The sequence below is a fragment of the Callithrix jacchus genome, chromosome 9, assembly GCF_049354715.1.
Source record: "Callithrix jacchus isolate 240 chromosome 9, calJac240_pri, whole genome shotgun sequence".
Lineage (NCBI taxonomy): Eukaryota > Metazoa > Chordata > Mammalia > Primates > Cebidae > Callithrix > Callithrix jacchus.
Window position 1 is genome coordinate 125,412,149 of NC_133510.1, and position 27,562 is coordinate 125,439,710.

Sequence of the window (27,562 nt, forward strand, 5' to 3'; positions counted from 1 at the left end):
ACCCCCGCCTCCCCACAAGCCCCGCCCCAAAGAGTCCCCACTCGAGCTCCGCGCACCTGGGCACTATCTGCCCTGGCTCCGCTGCGCTAGCTCCTCGCCTCTGCCCCGGCGTCACGCTCAGGTAGGTCGGGAACCGGGACCCCGGTGCTGTGAGGGAGGCTGGGTCACCATGTGGGGAGGGGCGTCGCTAGGACGGCGGTACCTTTGCAGCCGGCTCTCCGGTCCCCTCCCGGGTCCCGGCGAGGACGCCGGCCCCGCCCGGGTGCGGCGCGGGTCTGGCGTTGGCAGGCGGGGCTCGAGGCCCACGGGCCGCTCGGCTTCGGTTCTCCGGGCTGGGGATAGAGGCCGGAGCCGGGCGTCGTGGACCCCGCCAGCCTGGGCTGCTCGCCCCCAACGCGCCGCGCTGCCGCCAGCCCCTGCCCGAGGTCCCCCGCGGGGTGGGTCCCTGCCTCCGCCAGCCCTCCAGAGACCGTCGCGTTGAAAGAATGAACCAGAGCTCGGCCCCTGCCCGCACCGGGGCACTTGGGTCACCGAGTCCTGTGGGGACCGGAGGCGGCTATCGACCCAGGCCGAGCCTCAGGACCCGCAACCCCCAGGAGGGGTCGTGCGCCCCGCGGCGGGTGGAGAGCAGGTCTCTGGAGTCACCGTGAGGGGGATCCTGCTCCGAGGGCGGCGGGGCGAGGCCGTGCGGCCAGCGCGTGGGGACGTCCGCGGAGGGACGGTGCCACCCAGGCCGCGGCGCAGCCTGGGCTGGAACCTCCTGGGAAGGAATCAAGCCACCTACTGTGCGCCCTTCTCGGTGAATGGCACCGCCGCCCACCTGGGACCCTCGCCCACAGCCCGCGGTGCTCGCACACCTGAGACCCATCTTGCTCCCACCCCGCCACCCCCTGCATTCTGAGCACGGAGACAGCCTCCAGCTGCCCTTCCTTCTTCCTCCCCAGCTTTCCGCAGCCCACCAGGGAATAAGCGGTAGGAGTGACCTTTTACCAAACGTAGATCCTTTCATGGCCTCTGCCAGACCTTCCTGTCCCCCCGCCCCTCCCCCGCATAGATCTCCAGGGCGCTCAGAAAATCCCGGTAGGTGGCTGACGCCTGTAGTCCCAACACTTTGGGAGGCCAAGGTGGGAGGATCTCTTGAGGCCAGGAGTTCCAGACCAGCGCAGGCAACAAAGGGAGACCACATCTCTGCAAAACACAGCCGGACCCTGCGCGCCTGCAGTCCCAGCTACTGGGGAGGCTGAGGCCAGAGGATCGCTTGAAACCAGGAGTTCCAGGCTGCAGTGAGCTATGGTTGTGCCACTGCGCTAGAGTTTGGGTGACAGATCCTGTCTCAAAACAACAAAAACCCTAGCTCTTTCACTAGCCTGGCCGGCGTCTCCTACTGTAAATTCGCTTACCCCCCAACCCCGCCTTCTCTCTCCCCTCACTCCTGCTCTGGGGCCGCCTGACTGCCCTGGGCCTGCAGAGCCCCCAGGTCTTCATGCAGGGTGCCCTTCCTCACTCAGTTCTTGCTCAAATGTCCCTCCATCAAGGAGGGCTTTGTTAGCTACCCTTGGCTATGGGATCCGTCCTCCAGCCATTTCACTTCGTTAGGCGCTGTAACTTCTAGGCGTACCTGGTTTCTGTGTTTTGTGCTTTCCTGTCGGGGCAGTGGCCCTATCTTGCTTGCCACTGAATCCCTAGCACCTAGCAGTTGCTTTTCTTGTAGTAGCAGCTACGGCAGCGGCCAGTGCGGCAGTCTGGTCAGAGGTGAAGGGCCAAAGACTTGGCGGTGTAGGGGACTGGGGCAGAGAGAGACACTGGAGGGACAAAAATGAGAAACTGAAGCCTGTCTTTGCTACTGTGGACCTCGCGGCAGGCCATTCTGGTGGATTCCATCTCCTCCTCTTTGGGTGCCTGGGAGAAATCAGCACTTAGAATGGGGTGGGAAGGCGGGGCAGGGTGTCTCAGAAGCCAACCCTGATTCAAGTCCTCAGCTTTCCTGCTTCCCTCTTGCTGTGTGTTTTGTCTCACTGGCTCCCCCTGGAAGTCCTGATCTCTGAGGTGGGTGTGAAGAGGTGTGTGCTTTGGTGGCCACAGCCACCATGTGGTGCTGGTTCCTCTCCCAGGGAGGCAGTGCACTCCTGGTCATCTTGGAGAGGCCCAACACAGAACCCCACAGGCCCTAGGCTTTTTTGGGAGAGTGTGACTTCACACTTGAAGAACCCTGAATGTCAGTTTATGCTTAGTGAATTTGATCCAAAGCTATACTGAGTCTGTGCCATTTTCTTTTTCTTTTTTTTTTTTTTGAGACAGAATTTCGCTCTTGTTGCCCAGGCTGGAGTGCAATGGCGCATTCTTGGCTCACTGCAACCTCCGCCTCCTGGGTTCAAGTGATTCTCTTACCTCAGCCTCCCAAGTAGCTGGGATTACAGGCATGTGCCACCATGTACGGCTAGTTTTTTTGTATTTTTAGTAGAGATGAGGTTTCACCATGTTGGCCAGGATGGTCTCCATCTCTTGACCTCGTGATCCACCTGCCTCAGCCTCCCAAAGTGCTGGGATTACAGGCATGAGCCACTGCGCCCGGCCCATTTTCAATAAAACTCATCAGGTGCTCGAGTTTCCTGGCAGAAAGGCGTGGAACGTTTATGGTGTCAGCTGTAAAGTGGCTGCAAGTCATTTTGGGAAAAACAGACCCAGGAGTACTCAGATGATGGCAGAGGGCAAGGGCTGGCTATGCTTGGCCCATCCTCAGGGGAGGGAGGACTCTGGAAAGAGCCTGAGGACACGTTGAGAATAAAAGGAAGCCTAGAGGCCAGCAGGGACTTAGCTGCTGGGGTGCAGGTAACTCCTGGGGACAGGGACAGGGACCTGGGGCTGGGACCTGCTCAGGCAGCTCTCTCCTTGCAGGGATTGGCAATGCTCCGCAAGCTGGGCTGGCTGGTCTCCTACAGCCTGGTTGTGCTGTTGCTGGGCTGCCTGCTCTTCCTGAGGAAGGAGGCCAAGCCCATGGGAGACCCCACAGCCCGCCAGCCTTTCTGGGCTCCTTCAGTGCCCTGCCACAGCCGATGTCCACCCAACCACACAGTGGCTAGTGCCTCTCTGTCCTTGCCTAGCCGTCACCGCCTCTTCTTGACCTATCGCCACTGCCGAAATTTCTCTGTCTTGCTGGAGCCTTCAGGCTGTTCCAAGGATACCTTCTTGCTCCTGGCCATCAAGTCACAGCCTGGTCATGTGGAGCGTCGGGCAGCTATCCGCAGCACATGGGGCAGGGCTAGGGGCCAGCAGCTGAAGCTGGTATTCCTCCTAGGGGTGGCAGGACCCACTCCCCCAGCACAGCTGCTGGCCTATGAGAGTAGAGAGTTTGACGACATCCTCCAGTGGGACTTCACTGAGGACTTCTTCAACCTGACACTCAAGGAGCTGCACCTACAGCGCTGGGTAGCGGCTGCCTGCCCCCAGGCCCGCTTCACGCTAAAGGGAGATGATGATGTCTTTGTCCACGTCCCCAATGTGCTAGAGTTCCTGCATGGCTGGGACCCGGCCCAGGACCTCCTGGTGGGAGATATCATCCGCCAAGCGCTGCCCAACAGGAACACTAAGGTCAAATACTTCATCCCACCCTCAATGTACAGAGCCAGCCACTACCCACCCTATGCTGGTGGGGGAGGATATGTCATGTCCAGAGCCACTGTGCAGCGCCTCCAGGCCGCTGTGGAAGAGGCTGAACTCTTCCCTATCGACGATGTCTTTGTAGGTATGTGCCTGAAGAGGCTAGGGCTGAGCCCCACGCATCATGCTGGCTTCAAGACGTTTGGAATCCGGCGGCCCCTGGATCCCTTAGACCCCTGCTTGTATAGGGGGCTCCTGCTGGTGCACCGCCTGAGCCCCCTCGAGATGTGGACCATGTGGGCACTGGTGACAGATGAGGGGCTCAAGTGTGCAGCTGCCCCCATACCCCAGCACTGAGGGGTGGGTTGGGCAACAGCTCCAGAGTGCACTGTTGATTTTCTATCATGATGAGAAATTAATCCCTGCTGGTCTACAGGAAATGCCGACTTGAGTTTTTGTAACCCCCCCACCTTGTTAGCTCTAATTAAAAACACTGCAACCTGGCTAACTTGTGTTGAATGGGAGCCAAAGTGGTGCCAGGAACCTGATGGGGGATTCCTGAAGCCTGAAGGAAGGAGGCTGCATAGGACCCAGGAGACACACTTTCTCATTTAGATGCAGAAAAAAATGTTACTCTTCTCCTTTAGATACATTGCAGAAATGCAAAGAAAAGAAAGGAACAAGAGGCATGTGTTAGGAAGAGTCCTGTTGAGAGCACCAGGTAAACACTCTGCATCCCTTCCCTTAGCAGTAATAGACATTTCACTGCTTGGCCTGAGCTGTCCTCACAGGGCAGTGGGGGCAGATCAGAAAACACATTAGAAACACTTCAATCGTACAAACTGGACAGGCTCCCAGTCTCCTGCCACAGCTCACATCCCAACAGAGGAACAAACACGAAATCATTTTCACAATAAAAACAGATTAAAGAGCTACGGAACTTAAGGGCATGACAAAAAGGACTCCTCTCTCTAACCCAGGTTGGCAAAATGCTTTGGGTGTGAGGTAAAAAGATGGGTAGGTAAGAGAGCAGCTGAAGAGTGGGATGAAATGTTATAACGGTGCGGTGCCCAAGCGCTAAGAACCAGGTCCAGTGCAAGCCTGAGACCACAGGAGGAGCACTAACAGCTCACAAAGGCCTTTTGCCTGATTGGCCAGAGCCAGACCTGCTGCCTCTTCTCAGTGCAGAGACAGTCATGCCAACTCTGGGCAGGGTGGCGTCTGCCCCTGCTTTCTCCACTGAGTGGGCAGACAGGGCAGCAGGCTCAGGCCTCAGTCCTCACGCAGGTAGGCCTCCTGCTCTGTCTCCGCCTGCTCGTCCCCTTCCTCCTGTATTTTCTGACGGAGCTCTTTTATCTGTGCTTCTGCCAACTTGGTTTCTGCTTTCTGGGAGAGCTGGCGCACCTCCTGCACCTGCAGTTTCACCAACTGAATGTGATTTCTGGCAGTTATAGAGGCCTGATCTGCGCCTGCAAAAGATGGGACAATCGGGTTGAGTAGCTGAGCAGGGCAGAAGGTACATGTGGATGTTGGCCTGGGGGTGCTGTGGCTGTCATTCGAAGCCTTCCTGGGATCACTTTCCTTGACCTACCATTCTTCTCTCTGCAGAGAACCTTCTACCTCTATGTTCAGGTCTGCATTTAACCAACAGTCAAAAACAGCATTTTTCTTCAGCTACCAGTGGCTAATCACAATTATTAAATGCAACTCTCACAATCTTTATAGCTAATTTTTTTTTGTTGTTATGCTCAGTGTATTACAGAACTTAATAGCTAATTTTTAAACTACACGTCATCCATTTCTTTTTGACAGATCACAAATAAAATTATTAAAGATCCGTTTTATCATCCTACCTAATCTTTGGAGGTAACCTCTTGGGATTTGGGGGTATTCTCATCTTTCAAAATGTGACCACACACATACGGAATGCATAGAAAAATATTTTGTTACTATAAGTTTACATAACAGCATAAAAGGGATTAAACATGTTTTATAATTTTTTCTTTTCACTGGTAAACGTGTTTTGAGCTCTATCATTTTACTTGCTGTTACTATATTTCATCACCTGCTTATGTATATTTTATCGATTCACCTATAGAACATTTGGATCTTTTCTCACTGCACTAACAAGAACCTTCAATACAATGTTGACAGGTAGTGGAGAATGGCAGCCATCCTCCTCTTCTGATTTTGATGAAAACACTTGATAGTTCACAATTACGTGGGATTACTTAACCTTTATTTCATTAAGAAAATTCTATTCATAATTGTATTTAGATTCAAATCATAAATGGTACTACATTTTATTGAAGGTTTTTTTTTTTTTTAAGACAGAGTCTCACTCTGTCACCAGGCCAGAGTGCAGTGGCACGATCTTGGCTCACTGCAACCTCTGCCTCCATGGTTTAAGTGAGTCCCCTGCCTCAGCCTCCCAAGTAGCTGGGACTACACACTTGTGCCACCATGCCTGGATAATTTTTTGTATTTTAGTAGAGATGGGGTTTCACCATGTTGGCCAGGATGGTCTTAATCTCCTGATCTCAGATGATGCACCCGCCTCAGCCTCCCAAAGTGCTGAGACTATAAGCGTGAGCCACCAGGCCCGGTGATTGATATAAATAATTAAGTGGTTTTTCTCCTTTAATCTATGGATAGATGATCTCAAGTAGTGAATTGCAGTTTTTTTACAATGTTGAACTATCATTCTGTATTATGGGTAAAGGGCTACATTTGATTTACAGCTAAATTTTGAAGTGATACTGGATTATAGCCTGTTTTGGTGCTGCCCCAGTCCAGTCTGAGATCAGGGCTATGCAGGCATTATACAGTGGTAAGAGGCGGCTTGCCATTACTTTCTATGCACTGGTACACTTGCAGTAACATAGGTATTATGGTTTTAGAATATTTGATAAAGCTCTTCCATAAAACATCCTAGGCCTGGTGTCCATTTTGGGGACATCCAAATCTTTGAATACCATTTCTACTTTTATAGTTATTGATCTTTTGTTTTGTTTCTGGAGATGGAGTTTCTCTCTGTTGTCTAGGCTGGAGTGCAGTGGCACGATCTTGGCTCACTGTACCCTTGGCCTCCCAGGTTCAAGTGATTCTCCTGCCTCAGCCTCCCAAGTAGCTGGGATTACAGGCACCTGCCACCATGCCCAGCTAATTTTTGTACTTTCGGTAGAGACAGGGTTTCACTATGTTGACCTGGCTGGTCTTAAATTTCTGACCTCAAGCAATTCCCCGCCTCAGCCTCCCAAAGTGCTGGGATTACAGGCTTTTTTTCTTTTTTTTTTTTTTTTGAGATAGGGTCTCTCTCTTGCCCAGGCTGGAGTACGGCAGCACAAACATGGCTCATTGCAGCCCTGAACTCCTGGCTCTGAAGTGATCCTCCCACCTCAGTTTCCCAAGTAGCTGGGACCACAGGTGTATACTACCACACTTGGCTTTTTCTTTTCTTTTGTTTTTGTAAAAATAGGTGCCTAGGCTGGTCTCAAACTCCTGAGCCCAAGTGATCTTCCTGCCTCAGCCTCCCAAATGCTGGGATTACAGGTGTGAGCCACTGTGCCCAACCTGGTCTTATACACATTCTTTACTCCTTGAGACTGACATAAAGATCATAATATTTTCATATAATTAAAAAAATCCATATCTGTAATGATTCTTTCTGATGTTACTTTTGTACTCTCTCTAAAAAGTCATAAATCCTTGCCTAATTTTTTAGTCTTTTCAAGGAAGAAGATTTTGCCTTTCTGATTATTCCTATATAACTTTTTTTTTTTTTTTTTTTTTTTTTGAGATGGAGTCTTGCTCTGTTGCCAGACTACAGTGCAGTGGTGCAATCTCGGCTCACTGCAACCTCCGCCTCCTGGGTTCAAGCGATCCTTCCACCTCAGCCTCCCGAGTAGCTGGGACTACAGGCGCGTGCCACCGCACCTGGCTAATTTTTGTATTTTTAGTAGAGACAGTGTTTCATCATGGCAAGGATGGTCTCGATCTCTTGACCTCGTGATCCACCCGCCTCCGCCTCCCAAAGTGCTGGGATTACAGGCTTGAGCCACCGCGCCCCGCAACTGTGTTTTAGAAGAGTATGTAGTTTTAGAGGGGATGGGGGGAAGTTTTATACTGTTTAAAAATCACTGCAAAATCAGCCTGGGAAACTTAGCTAAACTCTGTCTCTACTAAAAAATACAAAAATTAGCCAGGGCATGGTGGTGTACCCCTATAATCCCAGCTACTGGGAGGCTGAGGTAGGGAGGAGGTCCTCCACTTGAGCCCAGAAGGTCGAGGCTACAGTAAGCTATGATCTCTGATTGCACCACTACACTCCAGCATGGACCTTGTCTCTCTCTTACACACACATCTGATTTTCCTTTGTTTAATAACAACAACAACAAAAATCACAGACAGGCATGGTGGCTCATGCCTATAACCCCAGCACTTTGGGAGCTGAGACAGTTGCATCGCCTGAGCTCAATAGTTCAAGACTAGCCTGGGCAACACGGTGAAAGCCCATCTCTACCAAAAAATACAAAAAATTAGTCGGGTGTGATGGCAAGTGCCTGTGGTCCCAGCTACTCAGAAGGCTGAGACAGGAGGATGGATTGAGCTTGGGAGGCAGAATTTCCAGTGAGCCAACATCAAGCCACTGTACTCCAACCTGGGTGACAGAGTGGGACCCCGTCTCCAAAATAACAAACCATTCTGAGCTAGGCACAGTGGCTCAGCTCAAGCCTGTAATCCTAGCACTTTGGGAGGCCAAGGCAAGAGGATCAATTGAGCCCAGGAGTTCAAAATCAGCCTAGGCAACGTTAACAAGACCCCATTTCTTAAAAGAAAAAAAAATTAGTCGAGCCTGGTTCATGTGCCTGGCGTCCCAGCTACATGGGTGGCTGAAATGGGAAGATGGCTTGAGCCCAGGTTGAGGCTACAATGAGCTGTGATCATGCCATTACATTCCAGCCTGGTCAACAGAGCAAGACCCTGTCTCCAAAACAAATTCTGTTCTATTCCTCAACAGCTTTAATTTTTTTGGTCTTCCTGACCTACAAGGGTACTCAGAAAATTGAGCTTTACACACATCTCTGAGATCCTGTAATTCTATCAATTTTTGCCTTATGTGTATGTTTCATGATTGATAATGTCTTAATGAATTGTTCTCTGTCCTTTTTTTTTTTTAAGAGATGAAGTTGCCCAGGCTGGAGTGCAATGGTGCAATCTCGGCACATGGCAACTTCTGCCTCCCGGGTTCAATTATCCTGCCTCAGCCTCCCAAGTAGCTGGGATTATAGGAATGTACCACCATGCCCAGCTAATTTTGTATTTTTAGTAGAGACGGGGTTTCACCATGTTGACCAGGACGGTCTCAATCTCTTGACCTCGTGATCCACCCACCTCGGCCTCCCAAAGTGCTGGGATTATAGGCATGAGCCACCGCGCCCGGACTAATTTTTTATTTTTAGTAGAGATGGGGTTTCTCCATGATGTTCAGGTTGGTCTCAAACTACCAACCTGAGGTGATCCACCCGCCTCAGCCTCCCAAAGTGCTCGGATTACAGGCATGAGCCACCATGCCTGGCCTCTCTGTCGTATTTATTGCTTTTTATCTTGAATCTTTCCTCTGATTTAGCTAATTTTGGCTAGATTTTTTTGGAATACAATATTAAAAGTGTCATTTAATATGTTTATTGTTATTGCAATCACTGATGTTTGAAATTATTCCTATAATTTTCTATTTTCTTTTTTTAAATTAGAGATGGGCTTTTCACATGTTAGCCAGGCTGGTCTTGAACTCCTGACCTCAGGTGATCCGCCTGCCTTGGTCTCCCAAAGTGCTGGATTACAGAGGATTACAGAGGTGAGCCACCGAGCCCAGCCCAATTTTGTTATTTTCTAATTAACAGATTTTATTTCTTTAAACCTTTCCTGCCTCAATTGGATTAAGTTTCCTCCCACTCCTAATTCTCTTTGCAGTGTTTAACAACGTCTACTATCAGTGTGCTTAGCATGTTTGACTTTCCCAAATTTAAAAACTTGTTTTACACTCAGAACTTTTGAAAAAATCTTAGTAGCTTCTTTCAAAACTCATTTTTCCTTCTTCACAGTTCTTCCAAAAAGTGTATGCAGGTGGTACTTTTGAGTCTATGTCAGAAGGCATCTTTTATTCTCACATTTTGATGGTAGTTGGCTATATATAAAAATCCTAGGTTATTGATTTATTGTCACTTCTAGTGTTGCTGAGAAGATGCCTGATGTTTCATTCTACTTCCTTTGTAGGTAATCTATTTTTTTTCTAGTTTTGGGATTTTGTTCTGAGTCTTTTTGTTATGCTGTTATATTTATTGTTTGTTTATTTTGTTAATAAGACAGGGTCTTGCTTTGTCAGCCAGGCTAGAGTGCAGTAGCTCAATCATGGCTCACTGCAGCCTCAACCTCCAGGACCCAAGTGATCCTCTCGCCTCAGCCTCCCCAGTAGCTGGGACTACAGACGCCCACCACCATGCCTGGCTAATTTTTTTGTAGAGACAGGGTTTCACCATGTTAAGGCTGGTTTCAAACTCCTGAGTTCAAGTGATCCACCTGCTTAGGCACCCTAAAGTGCTGGGATTACAGGTATGAGTCACTGCACCTGGACCAGAATTTTTGTTAAAAAAGTGAAATCAGCTGGGCATGGTGGCCCACCCTGTAATCCCAGAACTTTGATAGGCCGAGCCAGGCGAGTCATGAGGTCAGGAGATCAAGACCATCCTGGCTAACAAGGGAAACCCTGTCTCTACTAAAAATACAAAAAATTAGCCAGGCATGGTGGCACATGACTGTAGTTCCAGCTACTCAGGAGGCTGATACAGGAGAATCACTTGAACCTGGGAGAGGCAGAGGTTGCAGTGAGCTGAGACTGCCAAAGCACTCCAGCCTGGGTGACAGAGTGAGACTCCATCTCAAAAAAAAAAAAAAAAAAAAAAAAAAAGGCCATGTACAGTGTCTCATGTCTGTAATCCAGCAGTTTGAGAGGCCAAGGCAGATGGATCACTTGAGCTCAGGAGTTCAAGACTAGCCTGGGCAACATGGCAAAACTCTCTACCAAAAACACAAAGTACACCTGTAATCCCAACTACTTGGGAGGCTGAGGTGGTAGGATTGCTTGAGCCCATAGGTTGAGGCTGTAGTAAGCAGTGAGCCATGACTGTGCCATTTTATTCCAGCCTGGTGACACAGTAAGACCTTGTCTCAAAAAAACAAAAATCTTGTTACAACTTTGTTACCCCTTTGGATGAGTTCTAGGAAAATGTCTACCTTTTTTCAGATAATGCTTACATATCCTCTCCCTCTTCTCTCCTCCTAGATGTAAGCACATCCTCCTGTTCACTTCACCTGAGAACCCACTGCCATCTTTGTGTGGCATGACTATAATGCTTCTGTTGTTTCATTCTTTGTTCTGAATCTCCGATCCCTCAGGATCACTAATAATTCTTTTTCTGGGCCAAGCGTGGTGGCTCATGTCTGTAATTCCAACACTTTGGGAGGCCAAGGCAGGCGGATCACTTGAGATTAGGAGTTCCAAATTAGCCTGGCCAACGTGGTGAAACCCCATCTCTACTAAAAATACAAAAATTATCCAGGCATGGTGGCAGGCGCCTGTAACCTCAGCTACTTAGGAGGCTGAGGCGAGAAAGAGAATTGCCTGAACCAGAGAGGTGGAAGTTGCAGTGAGGGGGACAGAGTGACACACTGTTTCCAAAAAAAAAAAGCCGGGCATGGTGGCACGGGCCTGTAGTCCCAACTACTGGGGAGTCTGAAGCAGGAGGATCACTTGAGCCCAGGAGTTCTGGGCTGTAATGCGCTATGCCAATTGGGTGTCTGCACTAAGTTCAGCATCAATACGTTAATCTCCCAGGAGCGGGGGACCACCAGGTTGCCTGAGGAGGGGGTGAACCAGCCCACCAGCCCAGGTCGGAAATGGAGCAGGTCAAAACTCCTGTGCTGATTAGTAGTGGGATCACACCTGTGAATAGCCACTGCACTCCAGCCTGGGCAAGACAGCGAGACCCGTCTCTTAAAAATAAAAGTAAAAAAAAATTTAATTATTTTTTGCTTTTTCAGTATGGTGACAGGACATTTACCTTAAAAAAAAAAAAAATCCTCTCTTTTTTTTTTTTGATACGGAGTTTCGCTCTTGTTACCCAGGCTGGAGTGCAATGGCGTGATCTCGGCTCAATGCAACCTCCGCCTCCCGGGTTCAGGCAATTCTCCTAGCTCAGCCTCCTGAGTAGCTGGGATTACAGGCACGTACCACCGTGCCTAGCTAATTTTTTGTATTTTTAGTAGAGACGGGGTTTCACCATGTTGACCAGGATGGTCTTCATCTCTTGACCTAGTGATCCACTCACCTTGGCTTTCCAAAGTGCTGGGATTACAGGCTTGAGCCACCGCGCCCAGCACCCCCCCGCTTTTTTTTTTTTTTTTGAGATAGGGTCTCACTCTGTTGTCCAGGCTGGAGTGCAATGGTGTGATCTCGCCTCACTGCAACTTCTGCCTTCCAGGCTCAAATTTTACTCCTGCCTCAGCCTCCCAAGTAACTGGGATAACAGGTACAAGCCACACCACACCCAGCCCTTTATATCATTTTTAAGATTTGATGCTTGAGACCATAGTCTGCTAATCCTGACAACAGAAAACAAGAGTATGTTTTAATATAACAATTTTTTTTTTTGAGATGGAGTCTCACTCTTATTGCCCAGGCTGGAGTGCAATGGAGCAATCTCAGCTCATTACAACCTCTGTCTCCCGGGTTCAAGTGATTCTCCTGCCTCAGCCTCCCGAGTAGCCGGGATTACAGGCACCTCCTACCACGCCTGGCTAATTTTTTATATTTTTAGTAGAGACAGGGCTTCACTATGTTGATCAGGCTAGTCTTGAACTCCTGACCTCAGGCGATCCACCCGCCTCTGCCTCCCAAAGTGCTGGGATTATAGGCGTGAGCCACCGCGCCTGGCCAACAAATTTTTTTTTTCTTTTTTAGGCACATGGGTCTCACTCTTTTGCCCAGGATGGAGTGCAGAGGCATGATCATAGTTCACTGCAGCCTTGAACTCCTGGGCTCAAGCAATCCTCCCACCTCTTAGCCTCCAGAGTAGCTGGGACTAGAGGAACATGTCAAGCTCCAGCAATCTGCCCACCTCAGCCTCCCAAAGACAGGCATAAGCCCCTGTGGCCGACCCCTATCAGTTTTGTTTTTTTTTTTCCTTGAGACAGAGTCTCATTCTGTCACCAAGGTTTGAGTGCAGTGGTGCCATCTCGGCTCATTGCAGCCTCCTCCTCCTGGATTCGAGCAATTCTCCTGTACAGGGTTGTGCCACTACACCCCACTAATATTTGTATTTTTAGTAGGGACTGGGTTTTGCCATATTGGCCAGGTTAGTTTTGAACTCCTGACCTCAAGTGATCCGCCCACCTTGGCTTCCCAGAGTGCTGGGATTACAGGCATAAGCAACTACCTTGGCCACCAGTTGCTTAATAAGAGTTAGTACTAGGATATAATTTCTGTGAGCTGGCTCACAGAGTGTGCTGGCTCATGCCTGTAATCCCAGCACTTTGGGAGGCCGAGGTGGGTGCATTACCTGAGGTGGGTGTATTACTTGAGGTGAGGAGTTCAAGACCAGCCTGGCCAACATGGCAAAACCCTGTCTCTACTAAAAATACAAAAATTAGCCGGCATGGTGGTGCATGCTTGTAACTGGGAGGCTGAGGCAGGAGAATTGCTCGAACCAGAGAGACAGAAGTTGCACTGAGCTGAGAACGTGCCACTGCATGCACCCTGGGTGCCAGAGTGAAATTCCGTCTCAGAAAAAAAAAAAAAAAAAATTAATGTGAGAGTACCTAGTTTGGAACCAATCAGGTAAGATGTTCTATGATGGGCACCTTGGGGCACCAACGTGCAGAGGACAAAGTACTGGCTGCTAGGAGAAGGAAAGGCTTCAGAATTCGACCCACTTGGCTCGGTGGCTCACGCCTATAATCCCAGCACTTTGGGAGGCCAAGGCGGGTAGAGTGCTTGAGCCTAGGAGTTTGAGATTAGCCTGGGCAACATGGTAAAACCCCATCATCACTATTAAAAAACAAAAAAAAACAACCTACTCAGCTGAATCTCAGTTTGGCTGCTTACTCACCATACCATGTCGTCTTAGGTGAATTATTTGGCCTATCTGCCCTCTAGTTTCTTCATATATAAAAAGTGCCTATGAAATGCTTACCACAAAGCTTGAAACAGACACATAATAATTTGTCCTGGTTTTGCCACTATGATTCCAGGTCTCATTTTCTCTTATCTGTACAAAAGGGTTCACACAGACTAATGATCTCAGGTCTCACCCAACTGTGTAATTCTATGATTAACTGTTAATAAATTCTATTACCAAAAAAACCTCAAACTATTTTGAAGCAATCCAAGTTTCCAATGGTAATAGTTTGATCATTTTTCATTTTGAAGATGCTGACAACCCAGCTTCTTCTAGTCTGGTCTGCAGGGGTATGCTCATTTATTGTGGAAATAAAATGTTGGTTAATACATAGAAAATGGAGAAAATTTCTCAAAGTTAGAGCCACACAGACCATCTAATATAAAGCCCTCATTTTAGAAAACCAGATGAGAACTCAAATGGCACCTCCCTAGTTAAATAAAACCAATACAAAGCTTTAACCTACCAGTTTGATATGCAGCTTCTGCTGCCATCTCTGAAAGACCAACTGCAGTCATCCAAGTGGTTTCCAGCTTCAAGTATTCTTGTTGTTTTGAAGTCATCTATATAAAACAAGCAAAATGCTTGAAACAGCATGAGAGGTACAGCCCATTTAAATGGACTTAAAGTAGTAGATTTAGAGAACAGTCACTGATTATATTCGTTAGACTTAGTAATTTAGATACTACCTGAGGTAGGTGCACTGACACAGAAATGCCTATAACTTTTTGCTTACCTCAACTCTGGCTCCTATGATCACCTGCCACACTTCATCTTCCTCCTGTGAATTCATTTTCCCAAGTAAACTTGTATATTGTCGGTAAAGAGAAACTAAGGTATAAACAGCCTACAAATACAGAATGAATAAGTCTGAGTAAAATAAGTGAGACATATTAGAAGGAATAGAGAGATTTCCACCTGAAGGAAATTAAGTCCCATTATAGCAAACTGGTTCTTCCATACTGCTGCCTCACTGAAAAACTGCACTATTATCCTATGCAGTAAAGGTATCACTCCAGGACATCAATATTTCTATCTGTAAACTTGTGCGTTTAAAAGCTTGTCAACAATTCAGACACAGAGAATACAATACAAGGGAAAACTCTAAAGCCTCAGAAAAACAGCTGCTAGAAAATATATGTAAAATAAATGCAAAAATGAGACTTCAATAATTTTGATTAGCTACTTTTTTTTTTTAAGACAGTGTCTGTCTCACCCAGGCTAGAGTGCAGTGGCACGATCTTGGCTCACTGCAGCCTCCGCCTCTTGGGTTTAAGCGATTCTCCTGTGTCAGCCTCATGAGTAGCTGGGATTACAGGCGTGTGCCACAACACCTGGTCAGTTTTGTATTTTTAGTAGAGACGGGGTTTCACCATTTTGGCTAGGCTGGTCTCAAACTCCTGACCTGAGGTGATCCACCCGTCTTGGCCTCCCAAAGTGCTGGGAATACAGGCGTGAGCCACTACGCCTGGCATCCATATACTCTTTAAAAAAACTTATTTTTTACAAACAGGGTGCAACATCACCCAGACTGAAGTGTAGTGGCATGACCAGAGCTCACTGTAACCGCAAACTCCTGGACTCAGGTGATCTCCTACCTCAGCCTCTGGAGTAAGTGGGAATACAGGCACACAATACACCATGCCTGGCTAAGTTTAAAATTTCTTTTGGTAGAGACAGGGCTCACTATGTTGACTGGGCTGGTCCTGAACTCCTGGCCCCATGTGATCCTCCCGCCTTGGTTCCCCAAAATGCTCAGATTACAGACATGAGCCACCATGCCTGGCCCATACTAGTTTAGATCAGTGGTTTTTAAATAATCCTTACAGAGATGCTTCTGTTGATAGACCACGGACCCCTTTATCTGTAACTGAACCACATCAGCTTGACTCCTGTTTTATATTCTAAGCTGCCATATTTAAGACTTTTCTGTTAAAAAAAAAAAAACGTTCCTGGAAAAAGTCTAAAAACCAGTGATTTAAATCAGGGGTCAGCAAACTTTCTTTGTGAAGGGCCAGACTGTAAATATTTTAGGCTTTGTGGGCCTTATAGCCTCTGCTGAAACACTCAAACTCTCAAAAACAGTTATTGACAATATATAAATAAATACGCCAGACTATGTTTCAATAAAATACCAACATGGGCATCAGACAATTTGGTTTTGAGTCATTATTTGCTAAATCATGGTTTAGAAGATCAAGAGTTAACAAGAGGAGACATACCTTAGTATATTCAGTAATAGCTTCAATCAACGCATATGTGGTCTGAGAGAGAAAGGTAGAGGTGCTATCTGTTACCAAAGACACCGCCCTCCTCATCAATGCTTCATTACTAAGGGAATGAGGCTCCGATTTCTGAAAGACAAACATTGTCACTAGACCGCTAAAGCTCAAACTGAGAACTTTTTTACCAACAGGCAAGTAAAAAAACATAATTGTCATGCTGCTTAGCGTTTTAAGCTGAAACTGCACTACATTTTTGGGGTTTATATTTTTTAAGGCCTTATTTAGGCAATTTAAGACAATATAGGGAAATAATTCCAGAGTATGCTTTCTAGTGACTTTCATTCTCTGCTCCAAAAAGCAAATTATTTCTTTATATATAAAATAAAATGGGGCTAGGCATGGTGGCTCATGCCTGTAATCTCAGCATTTGGGAGGCCGAGGAGGGCAGATCACTTGAGGTCAGGAGTTTGAGACCAGCCTAGCCAACATGGCGAAACCCCATCCCTACTAAAAAATACAAAAATGAGTCGAGTGGTAGTGGTGTGTGCCTGTAAACCCAGCTACTTGGGAGGCTGAGGCAGGAGAACTGCTTGAACCTGGGAGGCGGAGGTTGCAGTGAGACAAGATCACACCACTGCACTCCAGCATGGGTGACACAGCAAGACTCTCAAAAAAACAAAAAAAAATGCTATTGATTATAACCAACAGATTCATAAGATTACAATTCATTCATTAACAGTGTTAGATACTTGAGACACAAAGTCTCAATAAAACATTCTCTGCCCTCAAACACAGGTGCAGGGGCAGAGAGAGGAAGATGATGGGCTAACAGAACTAGACAAATGAGCACAATTATTTATCATGGAAGTGGTGGCAGGAGTATGTATGAGCTATAGTGGGGGCATGCAGAAGGGAGCAATCAGTTCTATGTAGAGTTATAATGGCTTAGAAAAGGCTTCACAAATTTAATGAGGATTAAGCTGAGTCTAAGTGGACAGGCAAGGCAATTCTGAGCAGAATGAAGCAGTAGGGTGTTGATGGGGGAACCTCAGCTATTTTGATTTTTTTTGAGACAGAGTTCCACTCTGTCACCCACGCTGGAATACAGTGGCTCAATCTTGACTCATTGCAACCTCTGCCTCCCAGGCTCAAGCAATTCTCTTGCTTCAGCCTCCCACATGGTTGGAATTACAGGCACCTGCCACCACACTTCGCTAATTTTTTTGTATATTTAGTAGAGATGGGGTTTCACCATGTTGTTGCCCAGGCTGGTCTTCAACTCCTGATCTCAAGTGATATACCCACCTTAGCCTCCATAAGTGCTGGGATTACAGGCGTGAGCCACTGAGCCCCACCTGACCTCAGCTATTTTAATAAAGAAAAGACCAATATAATCACCTGTGGCTACCCTGACTAAATACTGGCAACTGTAATGACACATCATCCATGACTCTCTGCCTTTTTCCTCCTCAGCAAAGCACTTCTTATATCAGAACCAACAAAGAAATCAGTCACTCAGCTGGGTATGATGTAATCTTAGCACTTTGGGAGGCCAAGGCAAGAGGATAACCTGAGGTCAGGAGTTTGAGATCAGCCTGGCCAACATGGTGAAACTTCGTTTCTACTAAAAATACAAAAATTAGCTGGCGTGGTGGTAGGTGCCTGTAATCCCAGCCACTTGGGAGGCTGAGGCAGGAGAATTGCTTGAACCCAGGAAGTGGAGGTTGCAGTGAGCTGAGATTGCACCATTGCACTCCAGCCTGGGTGACAAAAGTGAAACTCCATCTCAAAAAAAAAAAAAAAAAAAGCAATCACACCATGCTCTGTCTTGTTTTTGATATTCAGAGTATAAACACTCAGAATCACTGCATGTTGAAAGCATCAGTCAAGAAATATTTTTGATATGAACAAATCAAGAACTTTATATTTCATTCAATCAAGTACAAAGGGAAGAATGACATCTCTGCTCACAAGAAGCTAATTTTGTCTTAATGTTCTGATAAGTCTTCATAATGTACTATATTTTACAATGTGTTTTCACTTGTTTCTCACAACAGTCCAGTTATCACTTCTTTTCTACAAGCAACAACATGGAAGCTCAGAATAGTTATGTAACTTTTCTAAAAAGTCACATCTAGACCTCAAACCAAATCTCACTCCAAAGTCTGTATGTACCCTTCCCATTATGCTTTGCTAACTCAGGACAGTGCCATAGGATTATCATCAAATATTAAAATATACAATATTAAGTGATGGGAAAGGAGACGGCTATTGCACAGGAATAAGGAAAGGTTTTAAATAGAGGTGAGACTTGGTACTAAAGAGTCCAAGAATCAGAATGGCCAGGCATCCTGGATAATAGGAAACAATGAGGAAAATAATTCATTTGTTGCAGGGGATGTCCAGGGATCTAGACTGGTTGGAGCAATGGCATAAGACAGATGAGACTCATTAGGGTTCTGGAGTGCAGGGCGACTTAGCTGGATTTTAGTTCTGAACACCTCATGGAGAGCCACTCTAAAGTTTTTCATTTCTCATTCTGTCACTCAAGATGGAGTGCAGTGTTGTGATACCAGCCAACTGCAGCCTTGAACTCCTGGGCTCAAATGATCCTCCTACCTCCCGAGTAGCTAGGACTACAGACACACGCCACTACACCTGGCTGTTTTTTGTAGAGGGGAGGTTTCGCTATGTTGCCCAGGCTGGTGTCAAATTCTTGGCCTACAGCGATCCTCCCGCTCAGCCTCCAAAAGTACTGGGATCACAAGACTGAGCCATCATGCGTAGCTGACCACTGAGGGGTTTTAAAGAATGAAGTGGGATTGCTATACTAAATGACCAGGGGCCCCCATCATGTGGCCCAGAACTGAGGTAAATGGGACTTAGAAAGTAACATAATAACTGAGAAAGGACAAATCTAAAAAAAAATCTTTTGAATTAAAAAATGCTGTACCAGTTGTGGCCGAAAATGGCCTGGTATTCAAGTGAGCGTAGTTTTAGGGCTATAGATTCATCAGCGTGCAAGGATGACAACTGAAGTGAAGTACAGTAAGGCAAGGGCTCAGGAGTGAGCCTCAGAAGATGCTAAAAATACTTGATACATGGAATTAATCTTGCTTTTGTGATGAACACACACATCAGTAGCAGGAATATTTTGCTGAAATGGAGCTTGCTGGTTTCCTACCTAGTTCTTACCATAAACCATTTAAGCTACAATTTTTAAAATGAAGTCCCCCCTCCTTTTTTTTTTTTTGAGACAGAGTCTCGCTCTGTCTGCCACCCAGGCTGGAGTGCAGTGGCGCAATCTTGGCTCTCTGCAATCTCTGCCTCCCAGGTTCAAGCAATTCTCTTGCCTCAGCCTCCCAAGGAGGTGGGACTACAGGCGTAGGCACATGCCACCATGCGTGGCTAATTTTTTACATATATATATTTTTTAATAGAGACAGGGTTTCACTGTGTTGCCCAGGCTGGTCTTGAACGTCTGAGCTCAGGCAATCCACCCACCTTGGCCTCTACAAGCGTAAACCACTGCACCCGACCGAAGTGCCTTTTTTTTGAGACAGTGTCTTGCACTGTCACCCAGGCTGTAGTGCAGTGGTGTGATCTCGGCTCACTGCAATCTCTGCCTCCTGGGTTCAAATAATTCTCCTGCCTCAGCCTCCCAAGTAGCTGGGACTACAGGTGTACACCATCCCCAGCTATTTTTTTTTGTATTATTAGTAGAGATGGGATTTCACCATGTTAGCCAGCATGGTCTTGATCTAACCTCATGATCCGCCTGCTCGGCCTCCCCAAAGTGCTGGGATTACAGGCATGAGTCACCGCACCCGACCAAAGTGCCATTTTTTAATCAACTACTTAATTGACAGCTCTACCTAAATGTTTCTTAGACATTTTGGAAATAACATTTCCAAAACTGTGAATTGATTATTTTTTTCCCTTTCAAAACCCACTCCGCTCCATCCTACTAAATGTCAACTCCATTCATTCAGTTGCTAAGGCCTTTAAAAAAATCTTGGAATCGGCCAGGCACAGTGACTCACGCCTATAATCCCAGCACTTTGGGAGGCTAAGGCAGGTGAATCACCTGAGGTCGAGAGTTTGAGACCAGCCTGACCAACATGGAGAAACCCTGTCTCTACTAAAAATACAAAACCAGGTGTGGTGGCACATGCCCATAATCCCAGCTACTCCAGAGGCTGAGGCAGGAGAATCATTTGGACCCAGGTGGCAGGGGCTGCAGTGAGCCAAGATTGTGCTATTGCACTCCACCCTGGGCAACAACAGTGCAGCTTCGCCTCAAAAAAAAAAAATAAATAAAATAAAATAAATAAATAAATATATATATCTCTCTCTCTTGGAATCTAAAGCGGTGGCCTTCAACTTTTGTGGCACCAGGGACCAGTTTTGAAGAAGACACTTTTTCCACAGACTGAGTGGGGGAGGATGGTTTTAAGGTGAAACTGGTCCACCTCAGATCATCAGGCATTAGATTCTTATAAGGTGCACATGACCTAGGTCCCTCGCATGTGTAGTTCACAAAAGGGTTCATGCTCTTATGAGAATCTAATGCCACTGCTGATCTGACCAGAGGCGGAGCTCAGACGGTAATGCTCACCTGCCTGCCACTCACTTCCTGCTGTGCAGCCGGCTTCCTCACAGGCCACAGACCAGTACTAGCCCAGGGGTTGGGGACCCCTAATCTAGAGAAAACATCCCACATCCAATCCATCCGCAACTCCTGCTGGCTACGTTCAGCTAAATTCCCCTCACCTCTCCTGCCTGCCTGGTCCAAGCCACTATCATTTCACGCCTATATATGGCAAGATCCTTCTATTAGTCTTCCTAGTTCCACACAGCAACTTTTAAAAACTTTTAAAATTTAGGCCGGGTGTGGTGGCTCATGCTGTGTAATCCCAGCACTTTGTAAGGCTGAGGTGGGCGGATCACCTGAGGTAGGGAGTTAGAGACCAGCCTGAGGAACATGGAGAAACCCCATCTCTACTGAAAATACAAAATTAGCCAGACATAGTGGCGCATTCCTATAATCCCAGCTACTCAGGAGGCTGAGGCAGGAGAATCGTTTGAACCCAGGAGGCAGAGGTTGAGTGAGCCAAGATTGTGCCATTGCACTCCAGCCTGCCAACAGAGTAAGAGACTGTCTAAAAAAAAAAAAAAAAAATTCCTGTGGCAGCTTTTTTGAGAATAAAACCAAAAGCCTTACAATGGCCCACAAACTATAAAGCACACGACCTGATTATCAGTTAACTCTCTGGCTTCATCTTACTGTTTCCCCCATTCTACTCCAGTCACAGTAGCCTCCTTGCTCCTCAAACATATCAGGCATACTACTGCTTTTAGGTCTCTGCTATTCCGAGTTCCTTCTGCCTGGAAAGCTCTTCTCCCCACCAGATAGTATAATGGCTTACTTTTTCAGAACATTCAGATCTCTACTTCTCTACTCTACATTCAGAGTAGCTCTTCTTGACCACCTTTATCTAAAACAAAACAACCCCCTCCCAGTATTGCCTATTCACTTACCCTATTTGTTTTGTTTTTTCTTTTTTTTTTTGAGAAAGGGTCTTGTCCTGTTGCCCAAGCTAGGCAGCAGTGAGATCACAGCTCACTGCAGCCTCAAACTTCCGGGCTCAAGCAATCATCCTCCTGCCTTAGCCTCCTGAGTAGTTGGGACTACAGGTGTGAGCCACCACACCTGGCTAATTTTTTTCTTTTTTTGAAGAGACAGAGTCTCCCTATGTTGACCAGGCTGGGTCTCAAACTCCTGGGTTCAAGCCATCCTCCCAACTTGGCATCCCAAAGCACTGGGCATCAATCAGCCACTGTGCCCGGCCCTGTTTTCTTCTTACCATGTATTACCAGCTGATAATTTTATATTTATTTATTTGTGCCTCTTTCATCTCCACAAAGCATTTTGTGAGAGCAAGAATTTTTTGTTGTTGTTCATTCTTACATTCTCAGTACCTGGCACATAAAAGTTGCTCAATAAATTTTTGTTAAATCAAAGACTATTTTGCTGATAGACTGTAATATTCTCTTATTTCTCTTTTTTTTTTTTGAGATGGAGTCTCGCTGTTACCCAGGTTGGAGTGCAGTGGCAAGATCTCGGCTCACTGCAATTTCCATCTCCCCGGTTCAAACCATTCTCCTGCCTCAGCCTCCTGAATAGCTGGGACTATAGGCGTGTGCCACCATACCCAGCTAATTTTTTGTACTTTTAGTAAAGATGGGATTTCACCATGTTATCCAGGATGGTCTTGATCTCCTGACATCGTGATCCACCCTCCTCCACGTCCCAAAGTGCTGGGATTACAGGCGTGAGCCACCATGCCTAGCCTAACTCTTATTTTTCTCTACCCACTTTATACAATTTGATGTGCTGTTCCTACCTGTTAGAAATAGATGCTTGGTGCCGCAAATAAAAATCAGCACCAAGACAAAGGATCATTTAGCAATGCAATTTTTACTTCCTGGACTACAGGAAGCATACCCTTGATAGTCATCATGCAAGGAGTAGCAATCTATTGCTGTTAGCAACCTAACGGGAGTACCCTTTCAGCAGGAAGTAAAAAGAATTGCTTTGCTGAGAGATCCTTTGTCTCAGTATTAATTTTTCTTTGTGGTACCAAAAAGAAAAATGTTATATGTAACACTACCAAATGAGACAATCAAAATGAGAATATTAATACATCTGCTCAACTGTGAAAAGATCCTGGTGTCAGGCCGGGCGCGGTGGCTCACGCCTGTAATCCCAGCACTTTGGGAGGCCAAGGCGGGTGGATCACAAGGTCAAGAGATCAAGACCATCCTGGTCAACATAGTGAAACGCCGTCTCTACTAAAAATACAAAAAATTAGCTGGGCACAGTGGTGCATGCCTGTAATCCCAACTACTCAGGGGTCTGAGGCAGGAGAATTGCCTGAAACCGGGAGGCGGAGGTTGCGGTGAGCCGAGATCGTGCCGTTGCACTCCAGCCTGGGTAACGAGCAAAACTCTGTCTCAAAAAAAAAAAAAAAAAAAAAAAAGATCCTGGTGTCGTACAAAGTATATCATCATGTGGGGGAAGGTATGGGCGCCATTGAGACTTCAAGAGAACACGGTACATTAAGAAACGAAACACTGCACAGGGCAGTACTTTACCTGTGCAATAGGAACCGCACACAGGGTTACTCCAAAGCCAACTGCCACCGTTTTGTGCCATGGTCTTATCAATTCTGAGAAACAACGCTTCTTAAAGTTAGCCACGACAGGAACACACTGTCTGTACCTGGAAATAGAAGTCAGATTTCATGAGGCACAACTGCCAATCTGTAACAGACTCTTGATTTGCAGGGGCTATAAAACTCAAACTCAGGCCAAGCAGGAACCTAAATGAGGATGTGGGACAGCCTTCCCAATGACAGGGCACAGTGCAAGTGGGCAACGGGGGGCGGGGGCAGTGGGGCGTGACGGCCTGGGGAGCCAGGCCAACCATCACAAGCAGGAAACTGGCGAGGTGTTTTGAAAAAAATTTTTTTTTGAGAGGGAGTTTCACTCTTGTTACCCAGGCTGGAGTGCAATGGCGCGATCTTGGCTCACCGCAACCTCCGCCTCCTGGGTTCAAGCAATTCTCCTACCTCAGCCTCCTGAGTAGCTGGGATTACAGGCACGCGCCACCATGCCCAGCTAATTTTTTGTATTTTTAGTAGAGACGGGGTTTCACCATTTTGACCAGGATGGTCTCGATCTCTTGACCTCGGGATTCCCCCCGCCTCGGCCTCCCAAAGTGCTGGGATTACAGGCTTGAGCCACTGCGCCCGGCTGAAATTTTCAACAGACAACACTTAAGTTTAAAAGGTTGCCTCGGGTAGGGCATGGTGGCTCACGCCTGTAATCCCAGCACTTGGAAGGCCAAGGCAAGAGGATTGCTCGAGCTCAGGAGTTCAAGACCAGACTGGGCAATATGGTCAAACCTCGTCTCTACTAAAAATTACAAAAATCAGCCAGGCATGGTGGGGAGCTCCTGTAATCCCAACTACTCGGGAGGCTGAGACAGGAAAGGAGAATAGCTTGAACGGGGGAGGCGGAGGTTGTAGTGAGCTGCGATCTGGCCAATGCACTCTAGCGCGGGCGACAGAGCCAGATCCTGACTCAAAAAATAAAATAAAATGTCGCCTTAAAGCTTTTTATAATAAACGCTCCTGCAGGCAGGATTTAGCTCTGCAGCCATGGCCTGGGTACCAGGTGTGTCTGACAGTCCCGCTACAAACGCCCAGGAGCCTGCAGCGCTAGGAGGTAAGCCCCGCGCCAGTTACCCAGGGTCCCGTCTGCCCTCTGGGAGGACGTCCTCAGACGTTCCCTTCTCTTTCCTGGCTTCCCCACGCCGTGTCCTTCCTCCTCTCCAAGTCTCCTCAGGGACTTCGAGAGGCCCCATGAAGGCAGCCCAGGGTCTGGGAGACTCGCTTCTACAAAATAGACGAACTCAAAAGAAAGGAAGCAGGGCATGACCCAGGGGGCGGAGGCAGGACCATTCTCAGTCATCTCGAGCGGGGAGAGACGCCGCGGCCCGGCTCGGCCGACGAGAGATGAGCATGTAAGCAAAGCGAGCGCCGTGGGCCGGCCTCAGCGCTATCCACGTCGGTCTCTCCCTCTGGTCCTGCCCCACTATGCGGCTGCAGCAGTACCTGAACAGTGAGGTTACGCTGCGCGACAGCCAACTCTTCAGAGCCGCCATCCCGTGGTGGGCGGACGCCGGACGCACACGCCGGAAGTGACGTAGCTTCGTGAGCGCGGGGCGGGGCGCGGCCTCCACCTGAGAGAGCCTCACCCCATGGCCACGCCCCCACCCAAGGAAGTAGTCGGGATAGGGCAGATGGGGAGGGAGAGGACGGGGCTTAGGGCAACGGTCGTAACGGCCGCGCCAGGCAACCAACCGCCGGAGCTTCCGCGCGGGGCGGGGCATACGCAGGGCCTGAGGGCGCAGAACTGAGACGGGCGCCGCGACGCTGGGGGGGTGGGCGGGGCCTCGGCTCTGGCCCGTACTGGAGGGGAGTTCCGCGGTGAGTTGGGTTCGGCGGGAGGCGGTGGCGGGGCGCGGCGGTGGCGCTGTCACTTCAGCACCAGGAAGTAGGTGGTCCAGCCGGCCAGCAGCAGCGCCCCGATGAGCACCGTGTAGCTGAGGAGCACGAAGGCGAGCAGCTCCCGCAGCAGCTGCAGCACGTGGACGGTGGACGAGGCCGGCATCGCGCTGCGCGGGAGCCCCGGGACGGTCGGCAGCTTGCAGGGCTGGCGCGTCCGGAGGGGCGGACGGGAACACACGAGGTCCTGGCCCCTCGAAACAGCAAACGAAGGCTAGGGAAGCCCACAGTACCAGCCTCCCCAGCAGCCTCCTGGACGCTCGCTTCTTGGTTACACTGGAGACTCCTTCTCAACCCAAACTGCCCTCGCTCTTCGGCTCTGATCTAGGCTGAGGAGGCAGAACCCGGCTCTTCCCCGCGCCTTGCTGCTGCACGAGTCTTCCTCCCAGCCCTCTCTTCCCACCACCTCCTGCATTTTTAATGCTGTTTGTGCCGCTAATGGGCTGGTAGAGTAAAGCTTTCTTTTCCCGTCACTCAAGCTGCAGCCCCGGCTGCGGCCCTGGCTGGAAGGGGAAGGGGAGAGAGACCCATCTGGGCAGGAGGAAGGCACAGGCCCAAACCTGCCCTTCTGTGAGTTCCCTGGCCCCAAGGCATGCCAGCAGCAGAGTTGGAGGATCTTCGCTTTGTGGTCCAGCATGCTTGTCTCCTGGCCAGCCAGGACTGCAGGGTGCCAGGTGGTGGGTGGGCATTAATCTGATCCTGGGCTCACCTCCCCTACCGTGCTCTATGCATCTGCCCCCGCGCTGCTAACTTCCACCAGAGACGGGCATCGGACATTAAGAACCCCACACCAGCTCATCAGACAGTAGGAACCCTACCGCACCACCACTGCTGCCCTGCCCAGCCACTCCCCGCAATGCCAGGCACTGGCTTCCCTCTCTCCCATCTCACTTACTTGGCAAAGTTTCCACTTGTCCACCCAGAAGCTCCGAGGTTCCCTGTCTGCTCTGGTGCCCAAAGGTAGCTTGTGTGTACTCCACGATCTCGGCAGAACTGAGATTTTCAAGCAGCAGCACTCAACAACTAGGTGTGGTCTAGAGACCAATTACAACCTCCGCGTGGTCCCTGAGCTCTCAGGGAGCTGCGCACAGGCGTTCCCAGCCCAGGCGGGGCGCTGGCAACCCTGCCCGCCCTCCACCCTCGCCACCACAGCCCACAGGGCTCAGCTGTGGTTTCACAGACCTAGATGGGCTGAGCAGGTGGTAACTAGTGGGTATTTCAAGCCCCTCTTGTCTTGTGTTTTTCTGAATACTGTAAGGGGTTAGAGTGCCAGTAGTTTCGTTTCTGACACATGGAGAGCAGTCCCACTCCTCTGAGTGTGGGCACCAGAAGAACCACTGCACCAGTGGTCACTTATGACTGCCCAACTAAAACAAAAGCTATTGTCTTAAAATACATGCAAATGCAAGCATGCACATGTGTGAGAACAAGCTTAGATGACTGAAATCTCCCAAGTGCTTGATTCCAATTTACAAAGAGTTTCACAGCTTACAGACTCATCATACAGGCAGGCACCTTTCCAATGTGACACTTCCAATTTCACCTCCTCCAAATGTGAGGCAAAAGGAGCCAGCGATGATTTCTGCAATGAACACTTTCCCAGATGCAACAACAACAGGAAACGAAAACACAAACTAAGCTACTTTCGATCATTTTGCTTGTTGCAGTTTTTACTTCAAACTGTTTTTTGACCTTTGAAAGAGCAGGCAGTGTGGACATCAACCCTTTTATCAACATTATCATCCAGAAGCAAATGGCTCCTTAATTTAATCAGGATCTCTTATTATCAAATTATTGCCTTGGCCACAGTGAGGCTGAAAACAGGAGCAGAACATTATCAAGCTGCTCAGGAAGCCAGTGAGTAGTAATTACTACCCCCGAGAACTGGTCATCTGTGTCCTACCTACTGGAAACGGAGTACAGCTGAGATTTATACCGTCCCTCACACCAAAATAATGGATGAACCAGTCAGGCTATTAAAAATAGGCCTGATTCTGTTCCCTTTTAATTCTCACATCCTCCAAATGGATGTCTCCAGGCAGTTACACATTCTAGACTTTGCAGCCTCTTGTTACCACCCGATTTTGGGTGTTTTACAGCAATGGAGTAACTGAAGCTAAGAAACACTAGGTGGCTGGAAATTCACACTAATCCATTTAGAAATAAAAAGAATCTGAGAAATTTTAAATAACTGCCTTTTGCTTCTGTTGTCTGACAAAAAAGTATCCTCTATTTTCTATAGGATGTCATATTAAACCATATGATTGAATATGTCAGACTCTACAGTAAATTCGCAGCCCAAAGAAGATTGTCTACATGATGTCTGCATTTCTGTGCCTCACGATCTTTATCATAGTCCTTCTTACTGTCT

General features: G+C 48.1%; 3 protein-coding genes across 5 annotated transcripts; 1 reads left to right on the forward strand and 2 right to left on the reverse strand.

Moving 5' to 3' along the window:
• Positions 1-33: 33 nt before the first annotated feature.
• Positions 34-4,100, forward strand: B3GNT4 (UDP-GlcNAc:betaGal beta-1,3-N-acetylglucosaminyltransferase 4). Of its 3 annotated transcripts, none has more exons than XM_035257908.3 (2): positions 34-121; positions 2,896-4,100. In XM_035257908.3, the coding sequence occupies exon 2, from the start codon at positions 2,905-2,907 to the stop codon at positions 3,952-3,954; it is 1,050 nt and encodes a 349-aa protein (XP_035113799.2). In that variant the 5' UTR covers positions 34-121; positions 2,896-2,904; the 3' UTR covers positions 3,955-4,100. The 3 variants fall into 3 exon arrangements, with proteins under 3 accessions (XP_035113799.2, XP_054095012.2, XP_035113802.2); XM_054239037.2 differs by lacking the exon at positions 34-121 and adding an exon at positions 861-972; XM_035257911.3 differs by lacking the exon at positions 34-121 and adding an exon at positions 1,817-1,870.
• Positions 4,101-4,286: 186 nt separating this feature from the next.
• DIABLO (diablo IAP-binding mitochondrial protein) lies at positions 4,287-24,829 on the reverse strand. The gene is made up of 6 exons (XM_035257913.3): positions 24,739-24,829; positions 23,216-23,342; positions 16,055-16,186; positions 14,569-14,679; positions 14,299-14,395; positions 4,287-5,066 (listed from the first exon to the last, which is right to left on the reverse strand). The coding sequence occupies exons 1-6, from the start codon at positions 24,786-24,788 to the stop codon at positions 4,870-4,872; spliced, it is 714 nt and encodes a 237-aa protein (XP_035113804.2). The 5' UTR covers positions 24,789-24,829; the 3' UTR covers positions 4,287-4,869.
• LOC144577695 (uncharacterized) lies at positions 4,287-26,186 on the reverse strand. The gene is made up of 7 exons (XM_078337549.1): positions 26,087-26,186; positions 24,739-25,385; positions 23,216-23,342; positions 16,055-16,186; positions 14,569-14,679; positions 14,299-14,395; positions 4,287-5,066 (listed from the first exon to the last, which is right to left on the reverse strand). The coding sequence occupies exon 2, from the start codon at positions 25,295-25,297 to the stop codon at positions 25,163-25,165; it is 135 nt and encodes a 44-aa protein (XP_078193675.1). The 5' UTR covers positions 25,298-25,385; positions 26,087-26,186; the 3' UTR covers positions 4,287-5,066; positions 14,299-14,395; positions 14,569-14,679; positions 16,055-16,186; positions 23,216-23,342; positions 24,739-25,162.
• Positions 26,187-27,562: the final 1,376 nt, after the last annotated feature.

What these genes read in the sequence shown, in the direction of transcription:
- B3GNT4 (XM_035257908.3), top strand. Translation starts at nt 2,905, where the DNA reads ATGCTCCGCAAGCTGGGCTGGCTGGTCTCCTACAGCCTGGTTGTGCTG.
- DIABLO (XM_035257913.3), bottom strand. Translation starts at nt 24,788, where the DNA reads ATGGCGGCTCTGAAGAGTTGGCTGTCGCGCAGCGTAACCTCACTGTTC. An exon ending in TCATAGGAGCCAGAGTTGAG is followed by an intron (nt 14,396 to 14,568) that starts GTAAGCAAAAAG and finishes TGTTTTATATAG; the next exon opens with ATGACTTCAAAACAACAAGA. An exon ending in AGAAGCTGCATATCAAACTG is followed by an intron (nt 5,067 to 14,298) that starts GTAGGTTAAAGC and finishes CATCTTTTGCAG; the next exon opens with GCGCAGATCAGGCCTCTATA.
- LOC144577695 (XM_078337549.1), bottom strand. Translation starts at nt 25,297, where the DNA reads ATGCCGGCCTCGTCCACCGTCCACGTGCTGCAGCTGCTGCGGGAGCTG.